General features: G+C 39.0%; 3 protein-coding genes across 7 annotated transcripts in view; 2 read left to right on the top strand and 1 right to left on the bottom strand.

Annotated features, from left to right (window-relative positions):
• The window catches only part of P4HA3 (prolyl 4-hydroxylase subunit alpha 3), a 119,279-nt gene extending 117,939 nt beyond the window's left edge, over positions 1 to 1,340 (top strand). Inside the window, exon 14 of one of the 2 annotated variants that reach the window (XR_010946180.1) lies at positions 1,167 to 1,185. Coding sequence is in view for 1 of the 2 variants with exons in the window: in XM_067750301.1 (XP_067606402.1) it covers positions 1,167 to 1,325 (159 nt within the window). In the remaining variant the exon portion in view is untranslated. Of the gene's footprint in view, positions 1 to 1,166 lie in introns of both variants that reach the window. The other variant, XM_067750301.1, reaches the window with a different exon arrangement.
• The window catches only part of PPME1 (protein phosphatase methylesterase 1), a 76,238-nt gene extending 69,484 nt beyond the window's left edge, over positions 1 to 6,754 (bottom strand). The window contains exon 1 of the mRNA XM_067750321.1: positions 6,466 to 6,754. Within this exon, the coding sequence (XP_067606422.1) occupies positions 6,466 to 6,566 (101 nt within the window). The 5' untranslated portion in view covers positions 6,567 to 6,754. The remainder of the gene's footprint in view (positions 1 to 6,465) is intronic.
• A 230-nt stretch (positions 6,755 to 6,984) lies between these two features.
• C2CD3 (C2 domain containing 3 centriole elongation regulator) overlaps positions 6,985 to 13,851 on the top strand; it is a 128,752-nt gene continuing 121,885 nt past the window's right edge. For 2 of the 4 annotated variants that reach the window (XR_010946177.1, XM_067750297.1), the window contains exons 1-3: positions 6,986 to 7,238; positions 9,844 to 10,113; positions 12,475 to 12,632. Coding sequence is in view for 3 of the 4 variants with exons in the window: in XM_067750297.1 (XP_067606398.1) it covers positions 7,184 to 7,238; positions 9,844 to 10,113; positions 12,475 to 12,632 (483 nt within the window). In the remaining variant the exon portion in view is untranslated. Of the gene's footprint in view, positions 7,239 to 9,843; positions 10,114 to 11,760; positions 11,802 to 12,474; positions 12,633 to 13,851 lie in introns of those variants that run through there. The other 2 variants (XM_067750299.1, XM_067750298.1) reach the window with 2 other exon arrangements.

Genomic DNA, 13,851 nt, shown 5'->3' with positions numbered 1-13,851 from the left:
AGTGATGGCACATAAATAAATAGGCCGAGGGAAAAGGAAAGAAAATTCATAAACAGACCCAAATCTATGTAGAAATTTGGTGTATGATAAAAATGTCATTTTAACTAGTGGGGAAAAGGACTAATTTTTATAGATGAGAAATTCACATAATGGGAAAAGGACTTTTTAATAAATTGTGTTACAACAACTGGATAGCATATGGATAAAGATAAAATTAGATCTGTTCCTCACTTTGCACATCAAGATAAACAAGATGGATGCAAGAAAAGAAAGCATACAGGTCCTAGGGAAAAAAATATATGACTCGTTTTACAAGCTGGGAGAAGGAAATGTCTTTCTGCAATCCAAAATCCAGAAGCAATGGATTTTGCTAGATAGATCTGAGTACATTAAAATTTAAAAACAACTTTTTTACATGGCAAAAAATATCATAAGCAAAGTAAAAAGGCAACTTGGAAAAATATTTTTAACACTTATAAGGAAAAAAATATCCCTGATACATAAAAAGCTTCAAAGAGCCACTCCAGAAAACAATTTGGCAGTTTGTTAAAAAGTTAAACATAACTTACCATATGGCCCAGCAATTCCTTTCTTAGGTAATTATCCAAGGAAATGCAAACATTATTTCCACATAGAGCTCTGCATGTGAATATTCACAGCAGCATTATTCATAACAGAAAAACACTGGAAACAACCCAAGTGTCCAGCAACTGATAAATGATTAAACTGTGGTATACCTATACAATGGAATTCAGACAAAAAAAAAAAAAAATGAAGTACTTATATATGCTAAAACATAGATGAAACTTGAAAACATTATGCTAAGTGAAAGAAGCCAGTCACAAAAGGCCACATACTGTATGGTTTTATTTACATATCTCCAGAATAGGCAAATCCACAGAGACAGAAAATAGATTAATGGCTGCCAGGGGCTGGGGGAAGGGGGAGTAACTGCTAACAGGTAAGTAGTTTCCTTACGGGATGATGAAAATGTTCTGGAATTAGTGCTGATGATTGTACAACCTTGAACATACTAGAAATCACTGAACTGTATACTCTGAAAGGGTGAATGAATTCTATGGTATGTGAATTATAACTTAATTTTGTGTGTGTGTGTGTGTGTGTGTTCCGCGGGTCTCTCACCGCTGTGGCCTCTCCCGTTGCAGAGCACAGGTTCCGGACACGCAGGCTCAGCGGCCATGGCTCACGGGCCCAGCCACTCCACAGCATGTGGGATCTTCTCAGACCGGGGCACGAACCTGTGTCCCATGCATCGGCAGACGGACTCTCAACCACTGCACCACACAGGAAGCCCTATAACTTAATTTTTTTGAAATTGATAATCAACGTAAACAGATACACGAAGATTTCATTCTTTTAGTAACTTAATATGTGACCTTGAGCAAATCACTCCACTTTGCCCTTTATTTCTCCATCTGTGTGAACAGCCCCTTAAAGCCTTCCTAAGAGGCCTGATATCCGTAATAAACTTAAGAAGTTGAATGAAAAACTATCTGATCAGATATGAATAAATACACAGCTTGAGGGGAAAGAGTTGACATTATAAGATACTGAAAGGAGTGCTTCTACTTCATAAAGAATGAGCCTTTCTCATTGTTCTCAACATATAATAATTTACTAGTTATCATTCCTTAAGAGCTTATGTGTCAGGAGGCATAACTGCTTTTCACATATTATCTCATTCTCACAGCCCTCTAAGGTAAGCAGAAGTATCCCAGTTTGAGAGATAAGAAGCAGACTATGAGAGGTTAAATGACTTAACTAAAATAAATACTCAAGCTAACCTTCAAACTCAGATCATTATCACTTCAAACCAGTCTCTTTGCACCAAGGAATAACAAGAACAACGGACTACAAATCTAAAGTCTGGGTTTCTGAAGTCTTGTTTCTGCCACTTCATGATTCTGTGATCCTAGGTAAGTCAATGAACATTTGAGTTTCCTCATTAAAAGAAAATATTAACCCTTGCCCTAACTTACCTCATGGAATAATACAAAAAAGCACTAATATATGTCAGTTAAAGCACTATAAAAATGTAAGAGATAATTATAGAAACAGAGTACTATTCATGAACCAAAAACATGTTGAAAAATGGTCAAATGATTTTAATAACTTATAGCCTCTCAAATGGTAATGGAATGTACTAAAGTAGTGATTTTAAAAACACCCTCAACAAAAATATACAAGTGGGACCTAATGAAACTTCAAAGCTTTTGCACAGCAAAGGAAACCATAAACAAGACAAAAAGACAACCCACAGAATGGGAGGAAATATTTGCAAACGAGTCAATGGACAAAGGATTAATCTCCAAAATATATAAACAGCTCATGCAGCTCAATATTAAAGAAACAAACAACCCAATCCAAAAATGGGCAGAAGACCTAAATAGACATTTCTCCAAAGAAGACATACAGATGGCCAAGAAGCACATGAAAAGCTGCTCAACATCACTAATTATTAGAGAAATGCAAATCAAAACTACAACGAGGTATCACCTCACACCAGTTAGAATGGGCATCATCAGAAAATCTACAAACAACAAATGCTGGAGAGGGTGTGGAGAAAAGGGAACCCTCCTGCACTGTTGGTGGCAATGTAAATTGATACAGCCACTATGGAGAACAGTATGGAGGTTCCTTAAAAAGCTAAAAATAGAATTACCATATGATCCAGCAATCCCACTACTGGGCATATACCCAGAGAAAACCATAATTCAAAAAGACACATGCACCCCAATGTTCACTGCAGCACTATTTACCATAGCCAGGTCATGGAAGCAACCTAAATGCCCATCAACAGACGAATGGATAAAGAAGATGTGGTACATATATACAATGGAATATTACTCAGCCATAAAAAGGAATGAAATTGGGCCATTTGCTGAGACGTGGATGGATCTAGAGACTGTCATACAGAGTGAAGTAAGTCAGAAAGAGAAAAACAAATATCGTATATTAACGCATTTATGTGGAACCTAGAAAAATGGTACAGATGAACTGGTTTGCAGGGCAGAAGTTGAGACACAGATGTAGAGAACAAACGTATGGAAATCAAGGAGGGAAAGCCAGAGGCGGGTGGGGATAGTGGTATGATGAATTGGGCGATTAGGATTGACATGTATACACTGATGTTTATAAAATTGATGACTAATAAGAACCTGTTGTATAAAAAAATAAATTAAATTAAATTAAAATATATATATATAAATAAAATAAAAACACCCTCAAGCATACCAGGTGTTATAGACTGAAATTCTGTGCCCCCCAAAATTCACTTTAAATCCTAATCTCCAATAACCTCTACAGTATTTGAAGGTGGAGCCTTTGGGAGGTGATAAGGTCATGAGGGTGTAGCCTTCATAAATATGATTAGTACCCTTATAAAAGAGACCCCACAGAGCTCTCTTCTTCCTTGCCACATGTAAGGACACAGCGAGAAGACTGCCATCTATGAACTAAGAAGTGGTCCTCACCAGACACGGAATCTGCTGGTGCCTTGATCTTGGTCAGCCTCTAGCACTCTTAAGAAAAAAAATATGGTATTTTTGTTATGGCAACCCTAACAGACTAATACCAGTTGCAAGTAGGGCTCTAAAATCAGAGCTCCAAAATCTTTAAAAAGTTCAAAACCACTGTTTTGGGTATCATCTACTGGCATCTATCAAGGAACAATAAAACCAGGATTTCAGGCCTTACCTGAGAAATAACATACATAAAGCTACTATCACAATGCCTGGCACATAGTACTCACTTAAAAAAAAAAAAAAGAAAAAAAAAGTAATTGTTATTATTGCTTTATCCAGCAATACTCTGGAATTACTAAATCCATTTGGAAAAACAAAACTATGGAAGCTCAGGAAAAACCAAAAACTCAAAACCACCCTGAATATGCAAACATATCTAAATAAGGTTTACTGAAACTGAAGGCAAGAGAATATGAAAAATAGGTGAAAGAGTAAGTCATATAAGGAACAGGTCCAACCTGAGAGTAAGAGATGGACTGGGGAGTGGAAAAGATGGAAAGAGTAAAAAAAAAGCAAGTGAGAAGAAGTTAGAAATAAAGAAGAATGATTTGAAATTGGTAGACTTGAGACTTCATAAACCAGGTCTGACTGAGGAAAAAGGAAGACTGAATCCTAGAGTATTTGCAAAGGAATAAGACACACAACTCACATTAAGTATTGCCAATGATAACAACTATGAATCCAAAAAACACAATAGGTCTCAGAGACTCTCTTCCAGCTTTATGATTCTAGGAGAGGAGACAGTCTACATTATCATTAACATTAGGCTTACATGAGGCATGCCTATGTTCCAATAAGGAAATAGGAAATAAAAATACAGGAAAATAAGCTACTTGAGGACCACATAAAATTCACCAATATATGCTCCTCTCTTCACAGTACTATAAAGAAGCGTTTTTCTAAAGAACTTTATCTTCCAGGATAAGCAGTTAACCTAAATTAGGAGGACGAAAGCATCTATTTAAAGAGGTTAAGTTACTAATAATCTAATCAGTTGATTTTACTTTTTCTTAGTATTTTTCTTCAGTTCTTCATCTTCAGAGAACTTTTGATAAAGTGAGAAGCTAAGCTCTAACTTATCTGAAGGATATATGGTTATTAAAAAGCTAGTATTTTTATATATATTTTAGAGAAGAGTGCTGGAATACTGAAAGATCAAAGTTTAGTTTAAGAAAGGTAGCAACTAAGATACATATGAACAATAAACGTTACATTAATTTTATAGTCCAGGTTAATTTTCCCAAATAATCTCCTATGGATCAGCTTCCAGATCCTCCTTAATCATGTTACAGTCCTACCTTTGTCTTCCAAAGCCAAAACGATCTTCATTTTACCTTACAGGTAGGCTTCTACCACCTCATTGTATTGTGCATCCATCAACCTATCTTCACTTGTCAAGGTTTTCTCAGTTTTCTACTGTGTCTCATAGTCAGGTTTCCACTTCAATTCTTAGTTTCCTTCCCCAGTTTTTCCAACCATTCTCACCACCCCTCTACTCCACTGTTTTAATTTACAGGATTCTCCTTTCTCTTCATTGCTAGGACATGCTTTCACAGTATTGTATCTCCCATCTAAATCTCCTTTTCGATCAGTTTTTGTACATATTAATCTTCAGAACCTAAGGTTTTTCTTCTCTAGTCCTTATTCCAAGAATGTCTACCAACCCATCTCTAGAATCCCAAACACACACACCTGACTACCACATACCTAAGTACTTTTCCTACCCCTTTTCTCTTTCCAGTCACTAGTCTCCAGAATCCTATCTGATACTACAAATACCCCTCAAAACCAACTGCCTGTTCAATTACCTCTGCCTTCTACTTCTCCCAGGTTCAGCTCATTACATTCTCTCTCCTACACCTTAGTATCCCCCAACCTGGCCCAAGCCATTCAGCAACCTAAATTCCCAAAGCCAACACAGCTCCTCCCATTGCAGTAAACGATGGTTTCCCTCAAAACATTTTAAGTGGCTCCTCTCAGTGTTTCATTAATTGAATCTTATCAGATCAGTACATAGCTTCTGCCAGACCTATTTGCCCAGCAAAAATCAATTTCCCAAATCTTCCTCTTTAAGCTTCCCAGGCCTTACCTCTGCAGCACGCCATTCACTAGACCCTATTCCTAGTCATTTCTCAATCTCTGGAGCCCATGGTTACTCTCTAAGCCCCTCAGCCCTCTCCCTCCTCACTCCTCCCCTTATTCCCTACCCTCACTTCTCAGCACATTCCTATCACCCCTAACTGTCTTCTTGGCTGTGTTCTCCATCTTTCCTTAGGCCTGTTCTCCACACTTTCTCAGTACCCCTTAAGAAATTTAATCTCTAAGTCACTCCCTCACTCCCAGAATCTGCCTCTTACACCCCTAGGAACTCTCTCTAGAACCTTCTGCGCCCTGGTTGTCTTTTCCGCTCCAACCCTGCCTCAGGTGTTCTCTGTTTCCCCCAGCTGTTTTCTATTATCTAGTTCTCTGAGAAACTAGATAAAGATTTTCTCCTCCTAAATCTTTTCCAAGTTCTTCTCCTAATTCCCCTCAACTTTTCTTTCCATCGTTTCCCATTTCCCTCAACCATCCCTGGCAGATTTCCCCTCCACCTTTGTCACCGCTCTTCTCCCTTTTCTCAAACCTCCTCCACCCCTTCTCTGGAGGTGCCTCCTACATGTCTTAAACTATCCTCTCAGCTTCCTCAATCTTTGCCTCATTCCCTTCTCCCTCCAATACTATTTATCCTCCAATTTCCATTGACTTGGCGCCTCCCCTAGTCCCCAGATCTGCCTTCTATTTCATCTAAACGTCTCCAGGCCGCCGCCAACGTTCTCTCCTATCCTTAGGCTCCATTGACGTGCCGTTCTAAACGCCCAGAGACACCATTCTCCAATGGCCGGGGCCTGGCCTCTAGGGAGAAGGGGTACGGGTTACGTACCCCATTCGCATCTTGGCTCCGCTCTGACTGCTCCCGCTGCCGGGTAGAGGAGGGCGAGGGGGCAGGCGGCCGAGGTGCATGCTCTTCTCGAGGGCCGACATGAAGGGGAGGCCGCAGGCAGTCGAACAGTAGCCGAAGCTTCGTCCCACGCTAAGTGCGGCCCAACCGGTCACACAGCTCGCTCCCCTAGCGACGCCCCGTCGCCTTTGGATAGCACCCAGCTACCAGCAGCACCGCCCACCGGCTCCGTAAACTCCACCCCCTCGCCCCAGCGCTTCCACCGGAAGTGCGCACCAGCCTCCACAAAGGGAGCTGGGTAACGGAGTCTCTGATCCCCCAGATTCCAAGCGGAGAACTAGACGACCCTCGCAGGAAAGAGAAGCGTTACTGAAGGCAATGCACCCTGGGCAATGGAGTCCTCAAAGGGCTTATCGCTTTGCGCTTGCGCAGCTGGAGGCGACAGCGTCCAAACCCGCAGAGGTAGTGTAGCAAAGCAACCTGGGTGTTGTAGTCTATTGGCGGGAAGGAGTCTTGGCGCCTTCCTTTCTCATGGCTTCCTAGAGGCTGTTAAAGGAAGAGCCGCTTTCTTCCTGCCTCCCAAGCTGCCCAGCGGCGCCGGTTGCTGGGGAACGCCAGCGCCGTGGGAGGGGATGGCGGGAGGGTACGGCTTAGGTGCTGGGGCCGGAGTTGAGTTGGTGAAGAAGAGCTGGGGGTCGTCATGAAACAACGGAAAGCCCCGGGGCCTGGGGGCGACGGTAGCCGCAAGAAGAGAGGTAATATGAGCGACCAAAGGTTGAGGAAAGCGTAGTTGGGCGGAGTTGGGGGAGCAGGCCGCGAAGCATTCTAGGGAGACCTCCCACAGCAGCCTGTTAAAAGAAAAAAAAAAAAAAAGGGATTGCGGAGGGAGAATAACCAGGGAATCAGAAGGTTAAAAGGGCAATTGGCCCTCCCGCGAATGGAAAGGATATAGGGGCTGTAGTAGGGGGCAAAGCGGGTGAATAAATGGGACGAAGTGAAGGCTAAAAGGGAACCCTTACAGAGGAAGGGAACAAAAAAATTGTAGGAATGTTTTGTTTTGTTTTTAGTTTTTAAAAGTTGAGGTATAATTGACATATAACATTGTTAGTTTCAGGTGTACAACATAATGTTTGTATATATTTCGAAATGATTACCACGTAAAATTAGCATCCATCACCATACATAGTTACAAACATTTTTTTATTCTTGTGAAAAGAACTTTTAAGATCTACTCTTCAGCAACTTTCAAATATACAGTACACTATCATTAACTATAGTTACTGTACTGTACTTTAAATCCCTATGACTTAGGGGTGTTTTTGATAAAAGTTAAATGTGTGGGGACGGGAGGGGAGAGGTATAGCTTTGCAGGTTCACATAGAACTGGAAGAAAAATAAGTTGGAGAGTATGTCAGTAATCCTAATAGGCAAGGATCACGTTTTACACATTACTGAATCCCCAAGAACTAACACGAAGCAGGATTTAGTAAATGTTAATTGAATGACTGAAGCGTGAGAGTCATAAATCATGAAGGGCTACAGGTGGGAGTAGGGAAAAGATAGTTGTGGAGGAGAGAGGAAGAAAGACTGGGGAGTGACAGTGTGGTAGGGTTGAAGTGGGGGGGGGGGTTACTGTGAAGGATTTGAGGTGATGGAAGAGTGTGTAGCAAGAGGACCTCATCAGGTTAGTCTGCTCAAAAAGAAGCAAGCTTATGAAGAGACCAGGGAAATGTGAGCTGCAGCAAGAACAGTCACCCTGGGAACCCAGGGCAGATCATGAAATGAAATGGAATCTCTACAGGGCTGCCTCAAAACAAAACAAAAAAACTGGGTGACTGCATTTTATAGTATAGGCAAAGAGGTATTAGGAGTAGTGATAGTGCATTAAGCCATTGGATTGAGGACTAAAGTTGCAGTCTGGGAATAAACCTTATCCAAACTGTTTAAAGATAACTAAGGCAGTTTTGAGGCAATGCCAGGAATGAAGGGAGGATATGAAACAGAAGTGTGGAAGTGTTCAGTGCTGGTGCTGCCTATGTCAAACCAGTCAAGCATATTTGGTTGATAGGAGGAAAATCAAAATAGAAATAACGTAAGAATGTCCTCATTATACCACATGCATATACAGTAATACTCATGTACACACCTGTGTATAATTTTTATATTGAAACTAGTTATCCATAAAGATTATGGTGGGTCTTTTCTTCACTAAAGAAAGCAGAGAGGCTGTTCACTTTAGAAATCCAAAGAATTAGTTATATAAATTCCTGATCTGATAGACTCCGGTATATTTTTTTCTTGTGAGGCATGACCACTCCCCAGGGAAAAGTGAGAGGAATAGAAAGGTGTGTGTAATATTGGAATGGCTTCTTAAATCTCCTCTAAGTCATGGTTAGAAGATACCGTGAATAGAAGACAATCAGGGTCATTAAAGGAAAGCTTTATAGAAAGCCATGATGAATTGCCTCATTTACATTTTATTATCTGTCTAAAAGCCAAAAATATTACGAACCCAGCACTGTGCTAAAAGATAATGGCATAATCTGAAGATGATAGGTTCTGTCCTCATTGTGTGATATCGGCAGGAAGAAAAGACACAGTTTAAGGTGGTCTTTCTTGAAGTGCTGAGTTGTAAAGTGTAGACTTCATTTGAGAACTGATTGACAGTTGTTGCTGTTTTATGTTTAGTGATGGTTTTAAAGTAAGAGAATTAGGTAAAGATAACATATCTTAAAAACTGTGGACATTGAAATAATCAGAACAACAGTACTTGGAAGAAAAATTTCAATTACTTCATAGATTTTTTTAAACCTGTATACTGTTATCATTGTATTTGTATTTTTCATTTAATATCTTTCAGTTAAAGAGGAGTTTGTATTAGCATGTCTTAAGTTGGTATGTTCTTTATGTTCTTTAAAATAACCTGAATCAAATCCTGAATACTAACTAGTTGTCAGGGTGGCTTAAGTGACCAGATAGATTATTCTATGGTCTGGTTTGCTAGTTACTTCTCATGTATTAGAATAAATAGAGAGCTTCCCTGGTGGCGCAGTGGTTGAGAGTCTGCCTGCCGATGCAGGGGACGCAGGTTCGTGCCCCTGTCTGGGAAGATCCCACATGCCATGGAGCAACTAAGCCTGTGCGCCACAACTACTGAGCCTGCATGTCCGGAGCCTGTGCTCTGCAACGGGAGAGGCCCCAACAGTGAGAGGCCCACATACCGCAAAAAAATAGAATAAATAGAATAAGCCTTCTCTCTGTAGAGATGAAAATGTTTGTGTGTTTTCATTCAAAAAGCAGATTATGTGTTTTCTGTATTTAGACTAAATTTTGACTTAGTATTCTTGGATTCCTCCACAGGTTTAAGTGACATTTCTCCATCTACAAGCCTACCACCCCTGGTTGAAGGCCAGCTACGCTGCTTTCTGAAACTTACTGTTAATAAAGTCATATGGAAGATTACAAAGCCTCCTGCTTGTGTACTTGTTCGAGTGAGATGGTGGGGAGAAACATCAGAAGGAACACTCTTTTGTCCCAGGGATACATTGCAGACCGAACCAAAAGCTGTGAGAACAACTACACGTTATGCTATTCGCTGTGGTCCAAAGCAGTTTACCTCTTATCTAACAGGTATGTTTTTGTCTTATCGTTTCACCTGTAGGCCTAATAAGAAGCATGTGATTATGTTGTTAACAATAGGTATTATCGTGTACTTAGTATCTATGGCATTGTTAATTATTGAGGAGTCAAAGAGGTTTTATAATAGCCACCATTATTGAGAGTATACTATGTGCTACCAGTTGATACATATTATTTCTAATCCTTAATAACCTTGCAAGATAGATATTTTCTCTGTTTTATAGACAATGAAACTGAGGTTCAGAGAAATAAAATGAATCCTCTATAAGGTTACATAGTTGACAAATGGCCAAACTAGGATTTGAACCCACTTCTCTCTGACACCAAAACTCATGCACTTGTCACCACACCATGCTTCTTTAAGGAATAACTAGTCTATACTCTGGGACTTACATTATGCTCAAGGAAAGATGGTATACATACAAAATTTATATGATACAAGATAATACATGCTAAATGCCAATGAGTGATTTAGTGAGTTAATAGTACAGGTTTTCAGAGAAGGGAGGATCCCTCTACTGGAACCAGGAGCTAAAATTTCTTCATTTCTGTTAAAGGAAAGCATTCTAAATGTACTGTGTTATTTCTCTATTCAGGTCAAGTTTTCATATAAACACATTTTGGATGGTAGACTTATTAAATCAATTCAGTTCAAGTCAGTAAAAATTAAGCATTTATCATGTAAATATTGTTGGGCTAAGAATACCGGAGAGCCAGAGGTGAATTAAAGATTAACTTGTTCTTAAGTTTGCATTCTTTCAAGAAGAAAATTTTGAAGACATCAAAATATAAAGAAAAAAATTCAGTTATTCAAAAAATATGTATTGAACACTTAGCATGTGCTAGACGTTGTGCTAGACACTGTGGAGATTACAAAAATGAATCAAAAAATTTAATCAGAATGGTGTCTAATTCTAACTAAATGCACAAAGAAGTTTAGTTACAATAGTAGGTAGAAAGTGATAAGAACTTTTAAAAGATACACATAGATATTTCATTAAGAAAATAAATGAGGGCTTCCCTGATGGCACAGTGGTTGAGAGTCTGCCTGCCGATGCAGGGGACACGGGTTCGTGCCCCGGTCTGGGAAGATCCCACATGCCACGGAGCGGCTAGGCCCGTGAGCCATGGCCGCTGAGCCTGCGCGTCCGGAGCCTGTGCTCCGCAACGGGAGAGGCCACAACAGTGAGAGGCCCGCGTACCGCAAAAAAAAAAAAAAAAAGAAAAGAAAAGAAATGAGACATGGGTGAGCCTGGCTGTTAGTAAATAACCAACAAATGTTGGTACATTTCCCTTATTCTATATATGCACGTTATTTTATAGTCTGCAAAGCACTTTTATACCTATTAGCTCATAGAATTTTCAGAGAACTTGCATGATTAGGTAAGACAGGGACGGTGATATGTTAAGTAAGTTGCCTAAAGTCATATAACAAGCATTAAGCAGCTGCCATAAAAAAGGATACTGTGCTATGTGTTTTACTTGCAATACTCCCATGCCTCACACAGCCATGATATAGGTATTATGATGCCTATTTTATAGACAGCTGTGGCTTACACAGAAGTAGCTTGTGAATGTTGGAGCCACAACACAATCACAAATCTTCTAATTGTAAACCCAATACTCTTTTCACTACAGCATTGAACAAAGGGTGAAAATGAACCACTTTCTCAACTTTGGTAAGAAAATGTTCAGAAGTTACACTGTCCTGAAATAATCTCAGATTGCATATGCATGCATTTTATTTCTCCTGCTGTAAATTAGGACCATGAAGGGGTTAAGTCTAAGCAACCAATTGATGAATACAGTTAAGGAGTTTATTTCCATTCCCTTTAGTTCTAAGTGCTCTCAGCCTTTCAGTGTTCCAGATATTATTGAGAAATAAGCAGTAAAATACTCCCGAGAGGCAGGAACCAACCCATGCATCTATACAAGAGAAGCCCTTTGTCCAGTTCAAAACTAGAAATGGTGAGAATTTAAAAACTGAGAATTTTTTTATTGTTGCTTTTTTATTTCAAAACTAAAGTCTGAGTCCTTGCCAAATATGTAAAAAAAATATATATACTCTCTCAAAGGTATTTTCCTTATCAAATACTTGATATTCTAAATATTTTTATGTAATTTTTTTCTCCATTCGAGGTATTTGTCATTGCTCTTCTCTAAAACTTTGTTGTTCTTTTGATCTTGGGTTCACTCTTCCCCACCCCCTGAATGATATGGTAAGTGCATAGTTTATTTGAAAATAAAATGATTTTTTTAAGTAAAAAAATTTTGTAATGTATATTCCTCTTTCCACTTCCAAAAAAACGTAAATGAAAAATGTCTGCCTGTGTTGTAATTGTTTCTGATTAGATATGGCTGTGCTGGTGCTGGAAGTAATCACCAAACTTGAACATCTTCCGGTTGGTAGAGTTCAGATCAGTGGACTAGCCCAGCTTTCTCCAACCCATCACATCAATGGATTTTTTACCATTGTTTCACCAACATCTAAGAAACTTGGAGAACTCCAGGTAAAAATAGTATAATTCTCTGCTACATAGAATAAAACTTTGGGGGCACAAATAGTTGAGTCTGTTTGTAGAATGGGTAGGTACGTGACTCCCACATACCATGCAAATTCCCACTTCGTGCTTTTGTTCATGTTTTTACCCAGACTGTCATGTACTTATTTCCCACTTATCCATATCCTCTTAGTTCTTTGCTGCCCATCTCAAGTTCCAAGAGACCTTCGCAGCTCCTACTGCACTCATTCTTCTCTTTATTTATTAATAAATGTACTCTTTATTAAATTTAGAATAACATGAATTACATAATCATTGTTCAGTTATAATCCTACATAGTCTCCAAAATTTTGTATTTGTAGTTTCCCTTTAATTTCCCTTCCTTTTAGTTTCTAGATTCCCTGGGAGAGAGGACAGTGTTTTCTACTTTCTTTGTTTTTCCCACAACTTCTAACATAGTGCCAAGCAGTAATGGCTTGTTTGACTCATTTAAGTGGTATCTTAAATGAGTCAACAGACTACGATTTTAATATTGTTGAATAAACTGTTTTCATTTTTTCAGTATTAGAAGTGCATAACCAGTTGTTGATTGTTCATTCATTGATTCAGCCTACATTTTTTTGATATGCTGTTATGTGCCACTAACTTAAGATACAAAGATAAGAGATGGGCCTTTCAGTTAGTTTTCCAAAGTCAGGTAGGAGGAAATAGAAGAGAGTAACAAGTAGAACGCAGTGTGATATTGATACACATATACTATAGATATGTACAGGATGGTGGGAAAGAACATAGAAGGGTCTCTTTCTGAGGGAGACTCTGGGAGTTCTTCCTAGAGAATTCTGAATATTCAAATCCTTGAGAAATTTATACCTTGTCAAACGTATTCTAAAATATGTATAGAAATTTAAGCAGGTATTTAAGAAAACAGTTCAAAAAAGATGAGGAAAGAACATATAACATTACCAGATGTAAGAACCTATTATAAAACCACAAGCACATAATTGTCAAAGGAAGAGAATAAAGTTCAGAAATAGATTTAACTAAGTAAAAGAACTGAACATTTTCTATATTCTATTTATCATATTTTTATTTATAATATATTGAAAGATAGTGACACCTTATGGTGGTAACTTCATGGTAAAATGGGACTGGTTTACTCCTCCTTTTCTGATAATGGTACAGATTTGCATCAGACCTGCAAAAACTGTTTGGCATTATGTTTCAAGAG

This window comes from Pseudorca crassidens, chromosome 9, assembly GCF_039906515.1.
Source record: "Pseudorca crassidens isolate mPseCra1 chromosome 9, mPseCra1.hap1, whole genome shotgun sequence".
In the NCBI taxonomy this organism is placed as follows: domain Eukaryota; kingdom Metazoa; phylum Chordata; class Mammalia; order Artiodactyla; family Delphinidae; genus Pseudorca; species Pseudorca crassidens.
Note: the sequence above shows the minus strand (reverse complement) of the source record. Positions and strands in the feature narration are given on the sequence as shown.